At 54.9% G+C, this 25,013-nt stretch overlaps 6 protein-coding genes across 6 annotated transcripts; 4 read left to right on the forward strand and 2 right to left on the reverse strand.

Annotated features, from left to right (window-relative positions):
* Positions 1-1,438: 1,438 nt before the first annotated feature.
* BDZ83DRAFT_756245 (uncharacterized protein) lies at positions 1,439-2,542 on the reverse strand (the record flags this gene model as incomplete). The annotated part of the gene is made up of 1 exon (XM_060514721.1): positions 1,439-2,542. The coding sequence occupies one exon, from the start codon at positions 2,540-2,542 to the stop codon at positions 1,439-1,441; it is 1,104 nt and encodes a 367-aa protein (XP_060360335.1).
* A 1,315-nt stretch (positions 2,543-3,857) lies between these two features.
* BDZ83DRAFT_756246 (adenylate kinase) lies at positions 3,858-4,747 on the reverse strand (the record flags this gene model as incomplete). Its single annotated transcript, XM_060514722.1, has 2 exons — positions 3,858-4,510; positions 4,591-4,747. The coding sequence occupies 2 exons, from the start codon at positions 4,745-4,747 to the stop codon at positions 3,858-3,860; spliced, it is 810 nt and encodes a 269-aa protein (XP_060360336.1).
* A 1,868-nt stretch (positions 4,748-6,615) lies between these two features.
* Positions 6,616-9,263, forward strand: BDZ83DRAFT_635586 (LETM1-like protein-domain-containing protein). Its single transcript, XM_060509190.1, has 2 exons — positions 6,616-7,119; positions 7,228-9,263. Exons 1-2 carry the CDS (start codon positions 7,059-7,061, stop codon positions 8,799-8,801), a joined length of 1,635 nt encoding a protein of 544 aa, XP_060360337.1. The 5' UTR covers positions 6,616-7,058; the 3' UTR covers positions 8,802-9,263.
* BDZ83DRAFT_635589 (PX domain-containing protein) lies at positions 9,254-11,481 on the forward strand. The gene is made up of 2 exons (XM_060509191.1): positions 9,254-9,901; positions 9,985-11,481. The coding sequence occupies exons 1-2, from the start codon at positions 9,641-9,643 to the stop codon at positions 11,164-11,166; spliced, it is 1,443 nt and encodes a 480-aa protein (XP_060360338.1). The 5' UTR covers positions 9,254-9,640; the 3' UTR covers positions 11,167-11,481.
* Positions 11,482-13,955: 2,474 nt separating this feature from the next.
* On the forward strand, positions 13,956-16,483 carry BDZ83DRAFT_587964 (subtilase; the record flags this gene model as incomplete). The annotated part of the gene is made up of 3 exons (XM_060506089.1): positions 13,956-15,092; positions 15,149-15,723; positions 15,781-16,483. The coding sequence occupies 3 exons, from the start codon at positions 13,956-13,958 to the stop codon at positions 16,481-16,483; spliced, it is 2,415 nt and encodes an 804-aa protein (XP_060360339.1).
* Positions 16,484-18,881: 2,398 nt separating this feature from the next.
* On the forward strand, positions 18,882-24,384 carry BDZ83DRAFT_756250 (uncharacterized protein; the record flags this gene model as incomplete). Its single annotated transcript, XM_060514723.1, has 3 exons — positions 18,882-21,144; positions 21,200-22,622; positions 22,674-24,384. 3 exons carry the CDS (start codon positions 18,882-18,884, stop codon positions 24,382-24,384), a joined length of 5,397 nt encoding a protein of 1,798 aa, XP_060360340.1.
* Between the last annotated feature and the right edge of the window lie 629 nt (positions 24,385-25,013).

A 25,013-nucleotide genomic window follows, 5' to 3' on the forward strand; every position in this document is an offset into this window, starting at 1 on the left:
TAGTAAATGCCCAAACACAAAGCGCCAAGAAGTGCCCGGCGAAAAATTGTCGAAAAAAAAAAAAGGTAGCGAAAACCGGAAGAAAACGCCAAAAAGTGTCCAAAGGACTAAACATCGGCCAAAGCCCGGAGCAGCCGACCCCTCGGGATGCAAACTGGAAAGTGGTCTGTCATCTCGGGGCCATTGTGGACTTGGTCCTCTCGACGTCGTGGGTAGGGCCGAGTCGACCGACCTGCCGACGGTCGACCTGCTTTTTTTCTCCACTGGGCAGACGGGGCGGAGGAGGAGAAAGCGGATTGTCCCGCCACGAGGTCGCAAGAGCTTTTTGTTTCTTTCGTTTGATTCCCCCTTGGCCACGGTTGCGATTCCGGGGGGAAAGGTGCTGTTGTGGATTCTGGGATGATTTTGGTTAGTATCCGTAACTCTCGCCATTTTCTCGCGAAACGATTTCCGAAGATACGACGGTCACGTGCGGGCGGAAAGCTGCCAAGATGGGACGGTGCGTCCGCGACCATTCAGCGGGAACTGGATTGTGCTCTCGATGAGGTTAAGTTGACGACGATTATAGGAATTCCTACCTTTATTCAACTCGCCGTGTTACTTGATGTTGGTGAATAGACCAACAGACGCTCTTTGCGGATGAATTTACTGCACGGGGCCTGCAGCCATACTCAGAAGCATGAGAGTATTAGGCTTGGTGCTCAGTTCATGTCTGCCTTACATCCGGATATTTCTTGATTCCTATCGTAGCATTTGTATTCCAGGAAATGTGCTTGCTGCAATATCTTATTTCAATCTGACGCCTCATTCAGCCTTACAAATTAGCGTGCCACTCAGCACTTAAGTTTGCCTTTTCTTGCTACGCCTTTCACGGGGTTTTCTGTACGAAGTGGAGTACTTCACGCAGTTGATAAAGGATGTGGTATCCAAAGTATTAGGGCTAGAAACAACTTGTTGACGGCAGTTCATTTCATCGCCCACTTGGAACGTTACCTCCCAAAGCATTAAGCTAAATGATTTATGTTATCAACACATGGCTAGTTGCTTCCAGATGTAAGTATAGAGAATAACTCGAAAAGAGTTGAAGATTACAATGCCTTCTGGTAATCGAAACACATTGGCTGAGCCGTTTCTGTGTCTTTTCCTTTCTCCAACACTGACATTACCTGTTAGCCAGGCTTGGGTATTACATCTCGCTTTCTTCACCACAAGAAGACCGAGAACATGTCCCTAGCACCACGGCGATTTCGATTTATTCCCAATACGTGATTAGGAGTAGGAAGGTTTACATATGAGAAGGACCATAAGACGTCCGCATCGTCCCAGGGATAAAAGGGCTTTGCGTCCCTTGCTCAACAAGAGATCGCTCATCGAGACTGGTCAATGTGATTTCTAACCCTCTCACTCGATAATATCATCATCTACGAAGATGAAATTCTTACCAGTCGCCGCCTTCTTCCCGCGGCCACCCAACCATCTCCAGACTCAAAGCCCACAAACTCTCCTCTTCCCCCCTATCCCAAGCCCACGAAGCATACCCCTCGCCCGCCCACCCCAAATTCTCCCCCGTCTCCCCCTTGACCTCGCAATCCTCCAGATAAAACGGCCCCCTTCCCTCAAACTCCTTCCCCAACGCAGCCAGCACCGCCGTAGCAGCCCCTTGCGCAGGACTCTTGACCGTCCTCCACGCCGCCTCGTTCCCCTTCAACGCCTCCATCTGTTGCTTCACCCCAACCTGCAAACCCGTCATCGCCGTGCCCGGGTGTACACTATACCCGTGGATCCCCCCGCCTCCTGTTCTGGCCCTGTACCGCCGATCCACGCCGTTAGCCATGAGTATGTTGGCCGTCTTGGACTGTCCGTAGGCTCTGTATCCCTCGTACGCGCCGAGACGAACAAAGTTGACATCGGACCAGTTCATCCCCTGCAGTCTGTGGCCCGAGGATGTGACGTTGACGACTCTTGCCGCGGACCCGGGCGTCGACGACGAGGTCATGAGGTCTCGTAGCACCGTGAAGAGGAGAAAGTGCGCGAGGTGGTTTACACCGAATTGCATCTCGAAGCCGTCCTTCGTTCGGCTCCCTTCGGGGGTATACATCACCCCGGCATTGTTGATCAAGATATCCAACCGGTCATTGCGCCTCTTGAACTGCGCCGCCGCCGCCCGTACGCTGTCGAGGCTGGCGAGGTCCATTTCGAGGAGATGTACATTTGGCGCCGAGGCGAGGGACTCGCCGCCTCCGTTCTCGTTGTTGTCTAGAGCGGCTCGCGCCTTGGAGAGGTCGCGCGCCGTGCCGTAGACGGTTGCGCCGGTCGCCGCGAGGGCTTTGAGCGTCTCGATGCCCAGGCCCGAGGAGACGCCGGTGACGAGGATGACTTTGTGCGGGAGTTTGCCGAGGAGGTCTTGGTCTTGTACGACTTGGAGGGCCGTTGGGCGGGCGTCGCCTGGTCCGGCGAGGTTTTCGTATTTGTGCAGCTCAGTGTAGCGACCGGGAGGAGGAGAAGAAGAAGGAGGAAGAGGAGTAAAAGGGGTTTGAGACATGGTTGATGATTGAGACTAGATGACGAGATGGGACTTGTGCGTGTAAGTGTAGTTGGCGGGGCGTGAATTTCTGGGGAGGATCAACACACCAAAAGATCGAGCTCGTGGCTAGAATTGATTCACCAGACCGGGATTCATCATCGTCAAGCTACTATTATAAACGCATAGCCATCTCTTCCATGCTAGGCGGCGCTTTCGATCTTTTGGTGAGTCCGTCACAGGCAGCAGATCGTGAGAGCCTCCGCCTTAAGTCTGTTCATCCAGTAAGCAGCAGTAGTCACACATTCAAGGACCTACAAGACGTCAAGGCTGCCTTGGCATTACTGGCAAGCCAGCCAGACCTACCGCATCGTCTGACAGAACAAAGGGCTTGACCATGCAAGGTGGTCGGTGTGCCCCGGAAACCCGCAGCTTTCCTCCGAGACCCGAGACGGATTGTGGACCCTGCATTAAGTCCGGGCCGGACCTTTAGGTTATCACGGTACGTCACGGAAGTCACGGGACGGCAAGAGATGGCAAGTGCCTGTCTGCCTCCTTCTCTCCGCCGAAGAATTATGGAACCACTCGGCGCCGAATAGCGGAGGAGGTATCCGGAGGCGTCTCGACTGCCTCACAGTACCTTACCTTACGATGTGGGTGCGTGTGCTTGTGTAGAGCCAAACAGATGAGGGGGGTCCCGGACCAAAGGGTGAACCGCATAACCAAGAGCCTGTCTGTGACCTGCCACGTTGACCGCGGCGTTGCAGTGGCCCGGGCAGGGAGAGAGTGCTTGTTTGGATGACAGCAAGGCACCCTTGCCGCCCGATGGCTATCTTACCCCACGGCATACGTTACAGCATCTACTAGAATACTACCCGAGGTCTAGTTCTGCCCATCATTCATGCAAAGAGGTGCCATTTTCGAAATCGACCTTACTCGGAAATCCGACTTTCAGATGGTTTGCGAGACTAAGCTGTTTTAGTTGCTTGAACTTGAAGGGAGTCTCAAACACACTCGTTTAGACTTACCTTACGTACAAAGGTTTGGCGGGTTAGCATTACGCGCCTAGTTATCCAATCGTGTGCACATAGTAGGCAAGTGACCGTGCAGAGCGCAGTCAGGAAATCCGTGTAAGAGATGAAATATTTGTACATTGTTAAAAATACTTATGATAACTATCGACATTTCAAGCTGCAGATTGTTTGCGCTGCATCCGCCCTGGGGGATTATTCCCGTCCGTCCGACCTGCCCGTTTTTAGCCATGGGTCTTTCTGGCCAGCCCGAGGTATCTTGACCACGTATAACTCCTGTAGATACAACAAAAGATGAATGCAAATCAATGAACGAAGCGCTTCTCGAATTCGTCGAAGAGCAGGGGACTGATCTCGTCGCTGCTCATGCCCTCGACCTCCCAGAGAACGCCCTTCTTGTCGTAGTGTTCCAGAAGAGGCTCGCTCGTCTCCTGAAACTTGCGGAAGCGCTCCTTGTACACCGCCTCGGTGTCGTCCGGGCGCTGTGTGAGAGGCTCTCCGGTGACGTCGTCTTTGCCGGGAATCATGGGGGCGTTGAAGGATGTGTTGTACACGCGTCCTGAGGGCTCGTGGACCCAGCGGCCGGAAATGCGCTCCATGATGACGTTGAACGGGGTCTTGAGCGACACCACCAGGTTGATCGGAATCAGCTTGTCGCAAACCGCGGCTTGGGTGGCAGTCCGTGGGAAACCGTCCAGGATGAAAGAGGCGTCGGGGTCTTCGGATGCCTCGGGGGGTCCATGGCTGTCGAGAGCTCCGGTAGCCGTGACAAAGTCATCTAGCTGCTCTTCGTAGAACGAGTCGACAGTGGCGGCGGAAGATGACAAAGTCATGACCTGCGGCCTTCTGCGGCTATTGAGAAGCCAGCCGTTCTTGTACATCTCATTTGAGATGAGGCGCATAATCAGATCATCAGCGACGAGTCCGCCGGACTTCATGGTGTTTTCGACCTTGATGCCTGCAAGAAAGAGAGGTCAGCATGTGCCGGAGGATGTGTAGAGCAAGCGCTGGTTGACAGCGGTAGCATGTGACACTTACCGAGGGGAGTCCGGAGCTTGACATTGTTGCGAAGCAGGTCTCCGGTGCTAATGGATTGAATCTGGGGAAACCGTTGGAGAAGTCGTTCGGACTGCGTTCCTTTTCCAACACCGGGGGCTCCGACGAGAATAACGCGGGCAGCTTTGCGGAGTCTCATAGTATACGCGAATCAATGAACGGTTGGCGGAGGTATATGGTTGAATTGGGAGTGACGGAGGGGTTGGTTCGAGATATATCCGCAGGTACTGTGTATCGGTAGCTTCGAAATTGGCGGGAATGAGATGGCGCTGGCCCCAAATTGTGCGGGGGAAAAGGAACGAGTCGGAATCGCGAGACCCAGACGGGATCGTGTTCGGAGGGGATTCAGGAGAAAGCCATGATCTTTACAGGACGACGGACGTTGGTATATAGCGACAATCTGGGGAGGGGAGAAGAAGAAGGAGGAAGAAAAGAGAGAGGAAGCGCAAAGGTCGAGGTGGTGGTGAAGGAATGCCGAGAAGGAGGGTGGAGAACAGCGAGCGGACGCAGAACCGCGGTGGTGGGATGCAGGCGAGTGCAGCGACGGGGGTGCTGGCGCGCACCTCGGACGGGGATGCTTGGAAATCGGTCGATTTGACGGATGGGCGTTGAGGGGACCCGAGGGAGGAACGTGTGTTGACTCTGGCTATGTGGCCGACGGCCGGATCTCTCTCTCTCTCTCCTCCAAAGACCCTCCACTGGTTCTATCCGTCGAGATTGGCAGCGTGGCAGCGTGCTGGTGCCAATCTTCCTCCACCGGTGCGCCGTCACTGGCTCGACTGAACTGCTTGCTTCTCGGGGTGGGTCGGGATTCACAAATTCACCCCCGTCAAGTTGGCAGTTGGTGCTGGACCCTGAGCCTTGGGCTTGTGCTTCCAAGTTTCCCTCGACTCGTCTGGTCGGCCGGTCTCAAGCTCTAAAGTCCGGGGTACGCTAAGGCAGCCAGGGCACAGTGTCTCCGAGTCTCGTCACTCTTCCGCAGTCGGTAATGATGTCGAGATAAAATAGAGTGTACGGATACGTGCCTTGAAGAGGTCGTGGCCTGGTGCCAGCTGGCAAAGTTACCTCGAATGACGAGCTTGTGATTTCCCACCAAAAAAATGTCGAGCGGAGTCGGGAGAAAAACCAGGGAGTTTTACAGATATTGTTGAGGGCGTATTACGGATTGCTATTAGCAACACTACTGCCACAGCCAGCACATAGGTAACATTCCGATGCCGCACTTGGATTGCCTGTCAGTCATCACCGACCTACCTTACTCAACTGTTTGCTCGGTGTTTCGTGCCACAAACTTCATGTTAAGAGAAAGCCACCAGTCATAGTGATAGATGAGGCTTGATGATGGCGATATAACGGAGCAACAACATCCTCAAGTTTTCTGCATCTACCTTACTACAATGGCCTTCTTGCTTCGATTCTGGCAGCCGTTCTTTGGACGCTTCAGAAGTTCAGACTGGCTGCTGCAAAAGTTACAATAGCCCGGGAACTGTGCCAGGTTGCTGGAAGTTGGCCACCGCGGACGGCACTGCCCGATACCGCCGATCTGTCTCCTCCACATTGCCAAACGGCATCATCTGAGAAGCCCACGTAATTGGAAAAAAGTTCAAGTTCCAACAACAGGTGAACGGCCAGGTTCAGCCCAGGCAGAGTTCCTCGTCAGCGCACTGCCCGGTAACTAGTTGCCGGTTGTTGTCTACTAACACCGACACGGGTTAAGGGAGCGATTTGCACAGCCCAAAAGCCCAGAAAGTCAAGCTTCTGGTAGCTAAGGCCAGGATGACCCACCGATCTACAGGAGACGGCCGTCGTCTTTGGCTTACCCATGTGGCGATGGTGGCAGACGAACGAATGAGCGGGTGGAAAACAACACAAACAGTGGTCGAAGCCTGAGGAGCAGCACACAAACCAGCTGTGCCAGCCCAGAACTGACAAGTGGCACGGGCTCGGCCCAGCGCACCCAAGTACGTACCTGCAGACAACGTGAACCGGGATCTGAGGTTCTACGGTGTACCTACGTGCCTATCTAAGGTGCTGAGATACCTACAATGCAGTGGGTGCTTGCTCAGCATCCCCATCCTCCCGCAGTGCCAGTGTCCAGCCCGCCTTCCATTGTCTGCAAGCGAACCCCGAGAGAAGCAAAGGAGGCAAAACCCCGTGATCTCGCACGTGCTGTTTCTGGTGGTCTCTGGCCCCCCCCGGCCATGGGTGGTTTCGGAAGCCAGGGACAAGTCGTGGTTGCATTCCATTTGATGCGATCGGTTGCCCTCCATTCCAGAATTCTCGAGTTCGTTTCGCATCATTGTACATCTTCCACTTCTCCATCATTGTCTTTAGTTGTAGTATACTGCCCACCTCCAGATAGTCGCCCATGATCGCTACTCTCCGGTAATCCGCTCTTTATCCACAACTACTTCATCAAACTCTCTTGTTTGCCAGTCAACCGCTGCAGAATGAGCGCCTCCGCCAGCGTCGCTCGTCGGGCGGCGATTGCCAACCCTCTCCTGGGCAACGGTAAGTTCATCCCCTGCGTATGCTTCCTGCCCGCTCACCCATCTCCATGGACCATCTTTTTCTGTGCTGGGCGAGGCACGCCTGCAGTTCTTTTCTGACATCTTCCAGCGCGTGCGCTGTCTAGCCTCGGTGTTTCGTCAGCTGTGCTCGGCCGAAACGCAAGACATCTTCCTCGACGAGTAAACGCCCTCGCCCTCCTTGTACCTGTTCGCCATCTGGGTACCGATCATCACAACCACGGCCAGTCCTCCGGCCCGCCGCCGGGCTTCAATGTCGAAGCGGCTAAGAAGCCCCTGCCCAAGGAAAGCACTCCGGCGGCCAAGAGCGACTCAAAGGCTGCTGCCGAATCCAAAGATGCGGCTGAGAGCGGGAGCAAGTCATCCAAGGATGCTGCGGCAGCAGACAAGGCTGAGACCGACGCATCATTGTCGGAACTAGCGGCCGCGAAAGGAACCTCTGCAGACGCCGAAAAGACCGCCAAGGAGAAATTGACAGTTTGGCAGAAGGTCAAGAAGGAGGCTCACCACTACTGGGATGGAACGAAATTGCTCGCCACAGAAGTTAAGATCAGCACTCGACTTGCCTTGAAGATGGCCGCTGGCTACGAACTCAGCCGGAGAGAGAACCGCCAGTTGCAGCGTACTGTCCAGGATCTCGGACGTCTCGTACCTTTCTCTGTCTTCGTCATTGTCCCTTTCGCCGAGCTTTTGCTTCCAGTGGCTCTCCGCCTGTTCCCCAACATGCTGCCAAGCACGTATGAGGGACAAAAGTCAAGAGACGCCAAGGCGACAATCCTCAGAACGACGCGTAAAGAAGTCAGTCAATTCTTGCGGTCCAGTCTTAAAGAGACTGGTCTGCCGTTGACCCCGGCAACGACTCAGAGTGAGGCATTTACCACATTCTTCCGGAAACTTAGATCCTCCGGCGAGTCGCCCACGCGCGAGGACATCATCAAGGTCTGCAAGATTTTCAAGGATGACTTGACCCTGGACAACCTCTCCAGACCCCAGCTGGTTTCCATGTGCAGATACATGAACCTCAACACCTTTGGTACCGACAACATGTTGCGGTACCAGGTCCGTCACCGCATGCGCCAGATCAAGCGTGATGACAGACAGATTAGCTACGAGGGCGTTGACAGTCTCAGCGTCGGTGAATTGCAGATGGCTTGCGCCAGCCGTGGTATCCGCACAGCGAGTGTCTCTCCCGCGAGAATGCGCGAGTACCTTCAGCAGTGGCTTGACCTGAGACTGAAGGACGGCGTCCCCTCCACCCTGTTGGTTCTGAGCAACGCCTACATGTACGGCCAGGTGGCTGCACATAGCCAGATCGAGGCCCTCGTCGGTGTTCTCTCGTCTATCCCCGACGAGCTCTTCCACGAGATCTCCCTCGAGGTGTCAAGCGCCGAGGGCGCCGCTACCAACAAGCAGCGTCTGGAGGTCCTCAAGGAGCAGCAAGAGCTTATTGATGAGGAGAACAGCCAGAACGAGGAGAACGCGAGCTCTGGTTTTGCCACCCCTCGCGATATCGACAACATTGACGAGAAGGAGGAAAGCCAGTCTGCGGATGCTCAGGCTGCTACCTCTACCCAGGCCAAGGAAGCCAAGGAGGCCGAGCAGGAGATGTTGATTGCCAGAGATGGAAAGGCGCCAGTTGAGAAGACGGAGAAGAGCGACAAATAAATCGCTCGCAGCTGTAGACAAGCATTATCTTTTTCTTTGTTAGACGTGTGTATGGCATAAGGCTGGGTAGCGTGTACTAAAAGAAGAGGGTTCACAACACCCCCAGGGAACATCACAGGGCACTAGAAAGATCCATCTCAGGAAGCAAATAGATTCCACTACTGTATAATGGTGGCCGTTGTATGCGTTGCTAGCACACTTTCCCCCATAACGACTAGAATTTCTTAGACAAATCTGTCCCCAAGCCATTTAGCTCTGTAGTTCGTTTCGCTCATCCGAAAGAAGAGTACGGCTGGCCTGAGCTTCCAGTGATACGCTCGACGATCCGAGGCAACCCCCTGGTCTTCTTCTGTCGTCTGTTTCTAGGTTGTGTCTGCTTTGGCTGGCGTCGTCATAGCCCTCCGGAACGGGAGGTCTGACAGTGTTGCACGGCTGCTAGCGAGTTACCTCATCGCTTACCGCTTTCAGGGACAAGTGTGGGTACCTGCCATCTCCCCGCTACCGCGCTGCCCAACCGCATCAGGTCAGCTACACTAAGCTCGCAGCGTCACCTCTCATGGTTCAGCGACAGGCAGCTCTTGCCCATTCCCCACCACTGCCGCCGACACTTCCAGCCCATTGTCCGGCAAGCAGGACGTTCTTTCCGCCAACTCCATCCGTTGCGACGATCCAAGATCAAGCCTCCTCGATCTGATTGTTTATAAACTTCGCGATTGCAATTCCTGTCGTTGCGTCTTCTGGCTCACCCCACGATCCTCATTCCTAGCTTCTCCAACACTAAAAGCGACTACTCCGGATCCCGACAACCACATAACCCCACGTCCGCCTAGCAGGACGCCATGGCGGTCATGGATCAACACCAAGATGATTTCTCTAATGTCTCCTGGAATACGGACGAGCACACTGCTGCCGAGAGCTCGAGTTCAGTGACGGCCACTGAGTACGACGAGGATGCCGATAGAAACGGACACCATGCCTACGAAAGCGACGCACCCGGCAATGACGACGACCGGGAAGTTCTGGACTGCACAGTTTCTGAGCCGCTCAAGGAAAATGAAGGCTCCAAGGATACCTTTGTTTCCTACCTCATCACCACCAACGTAAGTAAATCCAAGGCGCTTTGTAGGGTTTGGCTACGAAGCTGCGATTGCGGCTTCTTCGCGCGCTGACACGGATCCTGCAGACCACATTCCCCTCCTTCCAGAGATCGCACACCACAGCCCGGCGACGGTTCACAGACTTTGTCTTCTTGTATAAGGCACTAAGCAGAGACTACCCTACCGCCGCGGTCCCTCCTCTCCCCGATAAACAGCGTATGGAATATGTTAGTGGCAACCGCTTCGGGCCGGACTTCACCAACCGTCGAGCACATTCGCTGCAGCGCTTCTTGAACCGCCTCTCTCTTCACCCCGTCCTCCGTCGAGCTGATATCCTCCACATCTTCCTCGAGAGCCCCGACTGGAACGCCACAATGCGCAGTCGCAGCCTCAGAGGATCCCAGAGCAGCGATGCCGGAAGCAGCGGCGTGTTTGACAACCTTACCGACAGCTTCCTCAATGCCTTTTCCAAGGCGCACAAGCACGACAAGCGGTTTTTGGAGGTCCGGGAAAGAAGCGACAAGCTTGACGAGGATTTGGCCCACATCGAGAAGGTTGTAGCGCGTGTGGCGCGCCGGGAGAACGATCTTGAACTGGACTTCAAGGATCTGGCAGAGCAATTCCAGAAGCTCATCACTCTGGAGCCTGGCGTCGAGAGCGAAGTCCGACATTTCGCCAATTCGATCGAGGACACTGCTATGGGCCTGCGAAAGTTGAAGGATGTTACTGACGGAGACTATCTCGGCAGTCTCCGGGACATGCAAGCGTACAGCACGGCACTGAAGAGCCTTTTGAAGGCGCGAGAGCAGAAGCAGGTGGACTACGAGCAGCTCACGGAGTATCTTAACAAGAACACTGTCGACAGGGACCAGCTCCAGTCTGGGCATGGCTCTGGAGGCCTGTCCGGTGCTAGCGGCCGACTGATGCGCAAACTCGAAGACGTGCGTGGAGTCGATCACGAGCAGGCCCGTCGTGATCGCCAAAGAAAACTGGAAATGAACATTGACAAGCTTACCACCGAGGCGGAGCGAGCCAAGAAGACGAGCGAGATGTTCGACGACGAGGTTGTCAAGGAGGTCGCCGACTTTGAGCGAATCAAGCGAGTCGAGTTCAAGAAGCAGCTCGGAGGCCTAGCCGACTCCCATATTGAATTCTACGACGAAGTCACGGAAATCTGGGAGAGCTACGTCAAGGCGATGGAGGATGAAGGCGTTTCGGGCACCCGCAGCACCGGTGTTGAGCCTCCCGGTCGCCGCTTGGCGGAGTAGTGCTAGAAGTACCGGGAGAACGTGAGCAGCGAGTTGAGAGCCATCATGCGTAAAAGGATTCGAGAACTGGATGAAGAATGGGCCGTGGATGGAGATTGGGCCGAACCCACCTAATTGGGTTTATATGTTGGTATAGGATTAGCTTCCAATGGCTCCGGAGCATTACCTCGGACAGATTCAGCAGACGGGAGAGCGGGTTATGCCATCGGAGTATCGGACACACCAGTCAGGTAGAACTGGAGATAATCATGAAGATGGGGCGTGTGGATTGCGATTAATGAATCAATACATTTTCTTCTTCTCACGATCGTAAACTATGATAAATGGATGCTGGTAGTCGTAGTCGTACAGTCAATGCGGCCGACTCTACGTAGAAAAATATTTGTCGTTCCGAAGTATGAGAAGTATACTACGGATTGTCGTTCTTTGGCCGATTCGTGAAGGATACCATCCATTCATGCAGGAACAGGGTTACACGATGTGGCTCAAAACGAATTTGCCATCAAGGGGGAGCACTGATGTCTGCCTCTTTGCTATACTGGCACGACTGGTATGCGGGACATGAGTCTCGGGAGGTATCTGTTAAAGTTGTGGCTTGCGTTGGGAGCAGCAGTGCGGCAGAACCCAGCGACTTGGGCACAAGACTAGAGGATAAACATTGTTTGCGGATGTGCGTTCCAGGCGCCTGTTTGTTTCACATGACTAGACACGCCAACGCCAGCGAAGTCAATGTTACTTATTATATGTCACGTACATTCACCATAGTATTGTACGCTGGGATGAAGGGAGGGTATAACACAAGAGTCTGTCTTTTCGTAACATTGCAGGGTGTTGCCATGGTGTGTGCACGAGAGTCGCATACCAAGGTAGAGAGAGAAGAGCACGAACGGGAGCAGATTCCGAAACGGTTGCTTGTGTCAAGCGCCAAGGCAAACCGTGAGAATGCTGAAGCTCGGCCGGGAGCCAAGACTCTGAGGGGTGGTCTCTGATTCGACGTTTGGGCCTTCAGGTCGATACAGCACAATACACTGGTACAGTCAGACCTGACTCTTCAGTGTCCACCTCTGGTCTCGAGGCTGTGAAAAGCAGAATTTCTGTTGCGTCGTATTTTGTGGGAGAAGACCGTTGCCAACGTTTCGATAGATTGAATTCAGGTGGAAAGATCCGAAGCGGTCGTGGGACCAGCGTCACGGTGGGACTGGTAATGGGAGCAACTGTACTTTCTCTGCTCGTTATATCCGAATGGGGAATGCTGACTGTTCAATATTGTGTATGGCTTGAGATTGGCACTCGCTGTTTTCTATGCGTGTTTACGAATCCGAGTACGTACTTTCTTCACCAAGCACCAGTCTTCACCGACGGGAGGCGCTACCAGCTGGTGCTGCAGTGGCACGCAAGAGGATCTGGGCACCTTGACGAAGTCATCCACGAGATCTCGTCGCAACAACGGGCCAATGAGGTGGGGCCGTGACTGGCTGCGCCATTGTTGAAACGGCAGTGTGGGCGGTGGTGCGGCAGTGAGCAACAACGTCTTATTGGGGGCCTCACTGGAGACAAGGGAAGTGACTGCCCGCTGCTCGCCCACCTGAATCGCCGCCTTCCCTTTCGGTATAACGTACCGTACTGCGAACTTACCTGCCTTAGTGCAATGGAGTAGGTACCTGGGTAGGTGTCGGGTCGTTATCACCAGAAATGCGCAGGCCGCAGGACCCCTAAGTCGACGGGTACGGCTACATTTGACTAGCGTCCCCGGGTTTACGTGTACCTGGGGCTGCGACCTGCTGGAGAGCACGAGGATCTAATGCGGCCGTGGCTGGAGGGAAGGGGTCTTTCGGGGGAGTTTGTCTGACTGTAGCAGGTAGCATTGGACGCCCTGTCCGCATTCTTATGTTCCTGCCGTTTTCGAGAAGGCGACGAAACAGCGGCAGAGAGCATTGAGTGCATCTGGCCAGAGAGTACCTGACGGATACGTCTGCCTTGTGTTCCAGGTAACTCACTGGTTCCGTCAGCATTTTTCCATTTCCTCCCCATTTGCTTCTGAGATTCGACTTTCTCATCGCATATTCACTCGTCGCATTTCCATCCTCACTTTGCCATCTGTATCTCCGGTATCGTCGTTATTGGGTGCTGCTCTACCTACGTATACCTATTGGTCATTCTCGTTCTCGCTTGAGCCATTGGCTTCGGTCATATCGATATTAGAGTCCACGACGACGGAGGGTGAGACGGAGCCTCCCCGCTATTTATCACGCATGAACTCTGGGCTTTGCTGCCTTTCAAGTAATACTTAACCAACGATCACCGACTATCTCCATCGAATTTGCACCGCCAAGCCATTCATAAGGGTTTTGCCAGGTGATTTGCGCTGTACCAGACCGGCATACCAATAAAGTACATAAGAGGTGTCCCGTGTATTCGAGGCATTCGTAAGAAAAACGCGGAAAGCAGTCGCGCGCTGCAAGGGAAATCGAGAAGCTTTGGCCATCTTCAAGGGCCGCCCTTGCCACTTGCGACTCGACCACGTCTCGTCTTCCGCTCTCCCCCCAGCCTAGACGAGCCAAGTCTCGTTTGTTCCCTTCGTTCCCCTGATTGACGAGAGAGGTACGTGTTGTGTCCAGCAACCTCTTCTAGATTTACATCTTCCTTTTTTTCCCCTTCCTTTCCCTTTCCTGGTTCGACTCGATTTTGATACGGGCACGAGAGCTAATTGTCGACTCCCCCTTCGTCTTCAGTCCCTCATTCCTTTGCGCATTATCAACATCCCCTCGAGGGGTCTTCGGCAGCGCATCATGAAGCTTTCCGCGGTTCTCCTCGGCCTTGCTGCCCTCGCAAGCGGTACTTCCACCCCTCGAAACTACGAAACAAACGATTACTATGTTCTCGAGCTGGATTCGTCTACATCTCCCGGCCAGGTTGCCGACCGCCTGGGTCTGAGGCACGAGGGTACCCTCGGCAGTCTCGACGGCCATCACATTTTCTCCGCCAGGAAGGTCGAGCACGACATCGTCAAGCCAGCCTTGCAGGAGCGCAAGCTGCGGAAACGCACGCTTGGCGGCTCCGACGTCCTCGATGGCGTCCGTCTTTCGCAGAAACAGCAGCTTCGGAAGCCTTGGGAGAAGAGAGTCCCCCCGCGGTCGCATGGGCCGGCAAATTACGCTCGCCAGGATGCAGCCGACCCTAAGATGGTTGAGCAGATGAACGAAGTCATGAAGACACTCGGCATCGCCGATCCCATCTTCAATGAGCAGTGGCATTTGCTCAATACCGTCCAGCCAGGCCACGACATAAACGTTGCCGGCGTTTGGAAGTCCGGTATCACGGGCAAGAACGCAACCGTCGCCATCGTAGACGACGGTCTCGACATGTACAGCGACGACCTGAAGCCTAATTACTACGCCGCGGGTTCCTACGACTTCAACGACCACCGCGAAGAGCCTAAGCCCACGCTCAGCGACGACAAGCACGGCACCCGGTGCGCTGGTGAAGTGTCTGCGGCGAAGAACAACGTCTGCGGTGTCGGAGTGGCCTACGATTCCAAGATCGCTGGTATCCGTATTCTGAGCAAGCTGATCTCGGATGCCGACGAGGCTGTCGCGATGACCTACGACTACCAGCATAACGACATCTACTCCTGCTCCTGGGGCCCTCCGGATGACGGTCGATCCATGGATGCGCCTGGTATTCTTATTAAGCGTGCTATGCTTAAGGGCATCCAGCAGGGCCGTGGCGGAAAAGGATCCATCTACGTCTTTGCCAGTGGTAACGGTGCCGCGAACGATGACAACTGCAACTTTGACGGCTACACAAACTCCATTTACAGCATCACTGTTGGCGCGATTGACAGGAAGGGTCAGCACCCTTACTACTCCGAGAAGTGCTCGGCTCAGCTCGTTGTCACATACAGCAGTGGCAGCGGAGATGCTATCGTATGTTTCCCAGACTCTTCTAGCTCGACAGGATCAGAACTGACTTGTTTGCGTAGCACACCACTGACGTCGGCCAAAATGCCTGCTATAACGGTCACGGTGGTACTTCCGCCGCTGCTCCATTGGGTGCTGGTGTCTACGCGCTGGTTCTCGAGGCTCGCCCTGACCTCACTTGGAGAGATATGCAATGGCTCGCCATGGACACCGCTGTACCCATTGACGAGGCCAACGGCGAGTGGATGCCGACCAAGATTGGAAAGAAGTTCAGCCACACGTACGGATACGGCAAGATTGATGCCTTCAAGATGGTTGAGGCAGCCAAGGCCTGGAAGAACGTCAAACCCCAGGCTTGGTACTACTCTCCTTGGATCCACGTCAACAAGGATATTCCTCAAGGCAAGGACGGCATCGCGGTCAGCTTTGATGTCACTGTGGATGCTTTGAAGCAGGCCAACCTCGAGAGACTGGAGCATGTGACCGTCACTATGAACGTAAACCACACACGCAGAGGTGACTTGAGCGCCGACTTGATCAGCCCTGAAGGAGTCACTAGCCACCTTTCTGTTACCCGCAAGATGGATTCTGCCAAGTCTGGCTACGTTGACTGGACTTTCATGAGTGTTGCTCACTGGTAAGTTGATCGGAAGAACGACGAGACTTTAGAATTGAAAAGCTGACGACGAATCAGGGGTGAATCCGGCATTGGCAAGTGGACCGTTGTGGTCAAGGATTCCAACGAGAATGAACACAAGGGCACTTTTGTCGACTGGCACTTGAAGCTTTGGGGCGAGTCGATTGACGCTAGCAAGGCAACTCTCCTCCCTATGCCGACTGAGGAGGACGACAACGATCACGCGCTTGTCGCAACCACCACTCTGCCGGCTGCTACCACGACAATGACGCACGCTGCCGAGAACACTGCAACTGTTGTCAAGCCCTCCGACCACCCCGAGCGACCCACCAAGATCCAGTCTGGAGCCGATGCGACACCTACGGAGACTGGCAAGCCGACAGACACGCAGGAGACGCCTGCGGCAACGACCAGCCCGTCCAACTGGGTATCCTGGCTTCCGTCATTCGGAAAGGCCGGTGTTTGGGTCTATGGCGCTATTGGTCTTATTGCCGTGTTCTGCTCTGCTCTGGGTATCTGGTTCTACATCCGCAAGCGTCGCAACAGCGCGCCACGTGACAATTACGAATTCGAGCTGCTCAACGAGGACGAGACAGAGGGTCTCAATGGCGAAAAGCGTACCCGGGGCCGTGAGCTCTATGATGCGTTCGCCGGCGATGACGAGGATGACGATGATGAGACTGGGGCATACCACGACAACCGGGACCGCTCGAGAGAGGGCAGCGGCAACAGAGAGACTGACAGGCTCACTGAAAAATAAGGCGTATGACAGGGCAGGCATGGGCGTCTATTGCATAGAAATACCTCGAGGTTCTCTCTTTCTTGTCACTTTTATAGCATTCGGGCATTATGGTCAGTGTATTTTTCACGGACGTTAGACGGCGCTGTTGGTGTTGCGAGGCGCAACCAATCAAACAATTGGAAACATTGGATAGCCGCGTTACGATTTACCATGTGCTCTTTGTTTGGCTAAGGATACTCGATGGAGTACTTGGAGAAGACTACAGTCCAAGCTCTGTGAAAGATAGGGAGTCCTGGTCTGAAGTATTGACTTGGAGAGGGGCGGGCCCTCCCGCACCGAACAATCCAGCTACTGCATGGCTCCTGGACGGCTTGAAGATTAAGCTCTCAAGGGTCTTCTGTTTGGTCTTGGTCTGCATTACTTCGACTTTCGAGTCCGTCTTATTATTGTCTAACCCCTAGGGCTTTGTTTGGGCTTGGGCTCTTTTCCTCTAACATGTAAATAATCCTCGGTCTCTCATGTTGAGGAGCCCATGCCAGAGACTCAGACAGCAAACGGTCTAGGCTTGAAACAACGGATAAATCAATGAAGGTGTCGAATCAGTTGCCTTTATTTCTTTTCTTTTTTTCCTTGCAGGACTTGGCGGGCCTTCGAAGCTGTCGAGGTCACCGTCAGTCTAACGGTGAGGTTCAGGTAGCGTAGGTGTCTCTGTTTGCGCCAACCACCTCAATATTCGACCGCCAGTTCGATTGTGTTTGGATCGACGAATTGACTTTTGGTCGAGTTGCAGGGAACCTGATTAACGGGTGCCGTATCTGTCCCGTCCGTACGTAGTACCTTGTTTTTTTTTTGTTTTTGCCTGGGGCTACCTTGCCTTGCCTGGACCTCGCTGTTTTACTCGATTCGACGATTCCGAGGAGTCAACAATTACGAGACTTTCAGCCACCTTCTTTTTGTTTTTCTTTCTCTACGGATGCAATTGTCTTCACGTTGTTCTAAAGATACCCTGGCTCCAAAACCCTGCACCCGCGTCTTTCCCCGATCTCACATCTCACATCGCTTACTCTGGCTTTCCACCGTGTTTTTGTATGTACTTGTACGGATACACCAATGCGTATGGCAGCGAAGACTCACCATGGCCCCCTTCCTCCCGTCCCGCCTTATTGGCGGTTAGCAGGAACAAGAAGGAAAGCGGCATGTGGTAGCAAGCAAGCTGGAGCCTCCTTCCCACCTCACCCCGTGCGGCTTCCCCCACCGCCGCCGTCGGCGTACTGCGTAGATGGCAGGATGGAGACGAGGGGGCTCTCTGGGCCTGGCTGCATGTAAGCTGCAGCCATCGGAGTCGTGGTCACTGGTCAATGGCAAGCGAGGCCACTCAGTGGCTCCATTCCGACCGCCTCTTTTCTTCTTCCATCTTCTACTTTCCCACCCGGGAGCTCCTCCTTCTCCTCCTTCTTTGACTCCCGACCTGACAGCAAGACCCGTCGACCCAGTTGTATTACTCCGTAGCCCGTACTCCGTACCCCATTGACAACTAAGCCCGTCCCCTGTCGCGGCTGTTCGTGCCCAGCGGCAGCGGCATTCGATGCGTCTTTCTTGCCTTGTCAGCCCAATCGATGACACGCCTGGGTCTAAGGTACCTCTACCTTAGCGGGTAGGAACAGAGTGACAGAGCAGCAAAAGACGAGATTGGAACAGCTGGAACTGGAACAGACTCAAGACCCCTGGTCGACGAGACAGGGTTTCTTGCGCTTTCTCTCCGCCCAAGCCGCCCCCAACCCCGGTCGAGCATCCATCTTGCTAAACCCAACTTGGTGGGCGAATGACGCCGTAGCACAAACCAGTCAACCTCGCCATTTTCCCAGCTCTTGGTTTTCTTTAGCTTCTGCGACCTGCCGGTGTGTGCTTGAGTCGCCAGGGAAAAGCTCAAGCTCTCTTTTCTCCAGTAGGAATTCTCGGAAGGCTCTTTTCTTAACCTCTCGTCTCATATCTTTCTCTTCCACTCTCGACCGTGTCTTCTTTCGCTGCCACCAGTTCCCTTCCCCTGTGGCCTATCATCCCATATCTCACCTCTCGGCATCTCATCTCGGTGACCTACCTACCTACCGCCCTCGACTTCCTTGCTCTTGCATACGGCCGACCTCTTTTGCGCCCGCGTGTCTGCATCGCATTGGCTGCTATGGCAAGCCGCATATGTCTCTGACGCCCGGCCATATTCACTCTACCGCTACTTAGACTCTGCTTTAGTTTACCGAGTAGTTTGTAAGTATTTCTGCAGGTTTGCTTCCCACGGACGGCGGTACGCACGACTCACCGGTCTTTGCGCCCACGTCTGTTCCCGTCTTGCAGCTCGATTAGCGCTTCGCAAATCCCAGCGACGACGGTAGACTTTCCCAAGGTAGCCAGCCTCGTCGCCATGCCTCCTGCGCCGTATTGGGGGGACTTGTCTGGCCCCAAAGCCGCCAGACGCCAGCGTCGCCAGTCTGAAGACTTTAGTCTCCCAGAGCGCATGTCACCTGAGCCAGTTCCCTCAACCGCAGCAGCGACAACAGCAGCGGCAGTAGACAAACCGCTTCCTCCTCATCCCCCAAAATCGAATCGCACTTCCCTACAGACAACAAACACCGAGGCCTACACCGAGTCTACCATCAGCCCTTTCGCGTCGCCCACTGCCTCCAGCTTCGCGGACCAAGGCCTTGCCCCACGACCGCCGACTTTTCCTTACGGCGAGTCTCAATATCCTGAGGAGCCGGCCGAGAGGCGCCAGCGACGACGCAGAGAGCGCAACGGCGATGATAGGGACGAGGACCCTGATCTAGATTCTCTCTCCGCTCCCACGCCTCCAGCTGCCCCCGATGTGCCCAAGGCACCGCCCGTGAGCTTCAGACATCCATACGGCAATGGTGGCCTACCATACACTCACCCTGCTCCGAGTCCAGCTCGAACACCGCGACAGCCTAGTCCGCTGGTCGGCCCGGAAGACGAGATGAACCCTGAAGAGTACTACAAGGATCCTGCCCCCGAAAGGCAACAGCAGGATCTCCCTCCGCTAGACCGCTCCCAGCGCACACTCGATGTCGCAACCGAGACGCGGCCACCCCGCGAGCCCCGCGATCCTCAGAGCTCTTCGAGGAGGAGATCGGCTGGAGGATCAGGCAGAGATGCGCAGAGGAGGAAAGCATCCATGGGAGACTCCAGCAGAAAGTTCGCCAACGACCGCTCTCCACTACAGAGGCTTGAGTCGAAGCTCGACAACATCACAAAAGAGGAGAAGCGAGCTCGTGTGGAGGCCGCAGAGCGCCGCGCCAGGGAGAAGGCTGCGGCAAAGGCTGCCCAGAACCCTGATCTGCTTCAACCACCTGAAGCTACACAGCGTGCGCCGCGACAACAGCCCAAGCAAGAGCCTCAGCGACCACTACCTGAGCCACCAGTTCAGCAAGTACAGGTACATCAAGTGCCCGTACAGCAGGTACGCTTCCGCGATGAAAGATACGACGAGAATCCGCATGCGCAGCCGCATGCCAACGTCGCTGCTTCACGTGGACCTCCCGCGCAATACCACTCCGAAGACGAAGTAAGATATGCGCCGCGCCAATCGCTCGACGATCGGCGACAACATCCGCAGCACATGCCCGAAAGCCATAGACGGCATGCATCTGGCCCTTACCCGTCGAGAGGCCCTGCGATGGAGGCGATGGAAGTGAGACATCCTCCGCCTTCTTCTGGTGTTCCACAGCGAAGTGTGAGCCTTCGCGAGCCGCCCAGCGAACCTGCCATTGCAAATTCCGGCATTCCAAAGCGCAATCTGAGCTTCCGCGAGCGGGCCGCGAAGGACAACATGAAGTTGCCGCAAGCTGCCGATCCTCAAAACCCGGACGACAGCCCAGAGCCTACGCCGCCAGTAGCTGGTTCTAGGAGACCTAGTTTCTCTCTGACTAGGAGTGGGAGCAACAAGCTCAAGAAGCAGCCCAAAGGCGACCCTTGGTTCAGCATCCGGAAGGATGCAGAGAAGAAGTACGAGAACATTGAGTTCCGCAATGCCGCTTTGGATCAGTCTGCGGCAGAAAAGGGCGGACCTCCCGTGCAGAGATCCGTGTCGCACGCGGCGCGCGAACAGGCATTGCCCCCGGACGCAACAATTGAAGAAGCCAGACAAGCCAGGATGCCCAGTAAGGCTGCGAAGCTAATTGGCATTGACTTTGGAGGGGTTCAACGACGCGCGACTGCCCCGGCAGCACAACACTACGATTCCGACTCTGATGGAGAAGATCCTCGATACGAAGATCCTCGACGTGCGCCTGTAGCTTCTGGTGGGCGTGGCGATGGATATCCCCATGCAACTCACGGACATGCCGCGGCGCGTGGTAGGCCAACCGACAGGGAGTACTACTCTGAGGATGATGGATTTAGCGACGACTCTCGGGATTTGTATCCCGCAAAGAAGACCTTCCGTCCTGGCGAGGGCATCTACAAACCGCCTGTATACCTCGATGAGTGGAAAAAGGCGACCGTCGGTAGCCTCTGCGGCAACATGCTGGACCTCAGCGAGGAGCGGCTCGCCTCCATTGATAAGGACACTCCTTGGTGGGAGGGTGGTAGAGAAGGTGGTAAGCGCAGAGAAAGCACCTCGCGGCCGCGCAAGGCTGAAGCGTTTGACGGCGAGTACGACGACACACATGGTAAGTTTTTTATAGGCCGGCCTGAATTATGTGACAAGGCTAATAGACATCCTAGCACCTACACGGTTTAAGCCGCCGTTGTTCCTCAAGTGTGGTCCGTTGTTGAGATACTGCGGACTCAAGCACGAGAAGGTTCCCGCCCGTAACAGGAACATCGCCGTCAATGAGAAGACAATATGGAGAGGCTCAGTCATGATCGTCACGCAAGACAGCGATTCCTCGTACGAAATCGCACCAACATTGAGACTTTTCGTGCAGCCTATCGAGCTCCTACCGCCCCCGCCTCAGGAGATCTCCGGGGAGCAAGGCTTACCGCCAGAATACGTGGACCCGATTGCAGGTATTCCGAAGCTGGGTAGACGGGGAGAGACCCTTTATGTCCGCCCTGTGGAGCATCTCGACGAGGCCAAGGACTTGTCCAGAGACGAGACAGACAATGGCCTCTTTGAGAAGACGAGAAGTCCTCCAGACTACACGCCGCCTAATGGCTCTCCGGATTTGCCTGGGTCCTTCGCCAGCCGAAGAAAGCGTGTGGAGATTGACGGAGAAAAGGTCTCCAAGTACAAGGACGTTCGCGGTTTCCGACTCCACGCAGAGCGCGGATGCACGTTCTGGCGCTTCAACATCGAGATCGAACTTCGCGAGAAGCAGCAGCGGATCGCTTACAGAATCAACAGGGGACCTGCAATGGGTTTCTGGGTTCCTGCGGTGGGACAGTCCATGAACATCATGTTCCACAGCTGCAACGGCTTCAGTGCTAGCGTCAACCCCGACGACTTCAGCGGACCGGACCCCATGTGGCGCGACGTCCTCAACACGCACCAGTCGCAGCCTTTCCACGTCATGATTGGCGGTGGCGATCAAATCTACAATGATTGCCTGATGGACCAGAGCAAGCAGTTCCGCGAGTGGCTGGCGATCAAGAATCCTCTGCACAAGCACAACTCGCCCTTCACCCTGACAATGCAGGACGAGCTTGAGCGAGCTTACCTGGAACGGTACTGTATGTGGTTCTCGCAAGGTCTTTTTGGTCTGGCCAACTCGCAGATTCCCATGGTCAACATGTGGGACGATCACGATATCTCTGATGGCTTCGGCTCCTACGCGCACCACGACATGAACTCTCCAGTATTCTCTGGCCTCGGCAATGTTGCCTACAAGTACTACATGCTATTCCAGCACCAGAGTGTTCCAAGTGAGACGGACGCCACTGAGCCTAGTTGGGTGCTTGGCAGCAAGCCTGGCCCATACATCAGCGAGTTGAGCCGCAGCTTGTTCGTGGAGCTAGGTTCCAACATTTCTCTACTCGCCGTTGATGGCAGAACAGAACGGACCGAGCTTGATGTGGTCAGCGAGCCCTCGTGGCAGAAGATCATGGACCGCTGCTACGAAGAGCTGCGGACAGGCAGGACCAAGCACTTGCTCGTTTTGCTTGGTGTCCCAATTGCCTACCCCAGATTAGTCTGGTTGGAAAACATGTAAGTTTCCTTTGACTCAGTGATAGCATGAAGACAAGCTGACAATTGCAGTCTTACTTCAAGAGCCATGGATCCTGTGAAGGCACTTGGCAAGTTGGGCATGCTCGGCAACACTCTCAACCACATTGACGGAGGTGTCGAAGTTCTCGACGATCTCAACGATCATTGGACCGCCAAGAACCACAAGAAGGAGCGCACGGTCGTGATTCAAGACATGCAAGATCTGGCGGCTGACAAGTCTGTGAGAGTCACTTTCTTGAGTGGTGATGTTCATCTCGCTGCTGTGGGCCAGTTCTACGCCAACCCCAAGCTTGGCTTGCCCAAGCACAAGGACTTCCGATACATGCCCAATGTTGTCTCGTCGGCCATCGTTAATACGCCGCCTCCCGATCTGATGGCGGATATCCTGAACAAGCGTAACAAGATTCATCATTTTGACGAGTCAACTGATGAAGACATGATCCCGCTCTTCCACCATGGTGTTGATGGTAAAGCGAGGAACAACAAGCACCTGCTGCCGCATCGCAACTGGTGCTCTATCCGAGAATGGACTCCCGGCACGACGCCGCCTCCTACGCCGCCTTTGTCGGCTTATGATAGAAGTCCGAGCCCACCGGCGAGCCGTGGAGGCCTCTTGAGACGTTTCTCTTCGAATCGTGGCCCCGCGTATCGACCCGATGTTCAGCGCGATGAGTCTCGCTCGCGCCCCCCGATTTCTAACAACAAGGGCAAGGCTGGTGGTCTGTTCCGAAGCCTCTCACGCCGCAACTCGACTGACGGAGGTCGGCCAACCAATGTTGACAAGCCTAAGCGCTCACTGTCGTTGACGCGCGTCTTCAGTCTGGGCCGCCGAAACAGCAAAAAGTCTCAGCCCGATGATGGTGGCATCAATGGGCAGTGGGGAGAGGACGATAGCGTCGACGGTAGCGTTGATGATGGATATTATGGATATGACGATGAGTACGACCGCCGACGTGCGCCCAGGTCTAGGGGCATGGGTCTTCGAGGAGGAGGAGGAGGACACGACGAGTACCAGTCCGGTGACGACTCCTATTTCACGGCTCGTCCCGCAGCACGGATGAGGGGCGCACCCATCAGGGGCGGACCTGACTCGGAAGACGAGTTCTCGCCCGGCGATGAGTCCCAGTTCACTGCTCATCCGCCACCTCGCGCTTACACTATGGGCGACGAGCGCCAGGTTCCTCGGTCGCAAGAGATTCTACCGCGGCCAAAGGCATTCCATCGCACACCGACCGGGTTGTCAGTCAAGCAGAAGAAGAAGGCGGACGCATATGAAGTCGACCTTGAGGGCGGCTTGGATATTTGCCTCAATGTGGAGGTGAATCAGAAAGATCCTACTGGCATTACGGTGCCTTACCGACTGCTCGTGCCGCGTCTCATCTGGGACGACGCCAAGGAGGCAGCTACAGTTCAACCACCTGCCCCGTCTGATTTCAAGCGCATGTTCAGCATGAAGAAGAAGGATGCTGGCGCCGTGCAGCCTCAGGGGCCGGCGTCAGAGGAGCAGTTCGAGGGATCTGTCAAACAAGGGTCCGTCAAGCAGGGCTCAATCAAGCAAGGGTCCGCCAGGCAGTCTTCAGTAGCACCTTCCGCCGGACGGGAGCCTGTCTACGATGCGCCGCCCAAGAACGCGAGGTATGAGTCGCCCGGAGGGTATGATTCCGCCCGCACACATGGATCGTCGGGGAGATTCGACTCGCCGGCCAGGCATGAGATGCAGAGTGTAAGGCAGGGTCGGTGAAAGGGAAACGCGCGCTACGACGGAATGAAGAGTTAATGAGAATGAGGGTGGGTTGTCTGTTTTTTTTTCTTTTCCTTTAGGCACATTATTGGTTCGAAGCATGACATATGGGCATTGCGACGGAGTAGGATTGCAAACGAGGATCAAAAAAGTTTTGGATTGCTAGCCTCCCCTCCCAAATGCTGCCCGGGGGGGGGGGGGGGATCAGCTCTTTCTTCAATACCTCTAGGCCGGGTGGCCTTTTACGTTAGTAATGACGATTATGACTCCTATGCTTCCGTTGAGATGAAAATGATTGTGAGACTTGAAGTGTGTTCGGAGAGATGGGACTTGGCTGGCTCCTCGGACAATATCAAGTGCTTTGATGCAAAGTTGACTCATTCAATGAGGCGCTGGCGATGGATTCGATAGCCCGTTCTAGTTTCTGTAACACAGTTCGCTTGAGTCTCCGAGCGAATTCAGACTCGGCTGACGTCGTCAAGGTGCCAAGTCCTCTCACTTGAATCTCGGAATTGCAGAAGAAATGTGATCATGTCAAACGTTTGATTTCTAGTTGCAGCCTTTACAAATCAGTCAGTATTGGGCGACGAGAAGGGGGGAATAGAAGAGGGGGAAAGAAGAAGCAACCG

The sequence above is a fragment of the Colletotrichum acutatum genome, assembly GCF_030867785.1.
Source record: "Colletotrichum acutatum strain CBS 112980 chromosome Unknown BDZ83scaffold_121, whole genome shotgun sequence".
In the NCBI taxonomy this organism is placed as follows: Eukaryota; Fungi; Ascomycota; class Sordariomycetes; order Glomerellales; family Glomerellaceae; genus Colletotrichum; species Colletotrichum acutatum.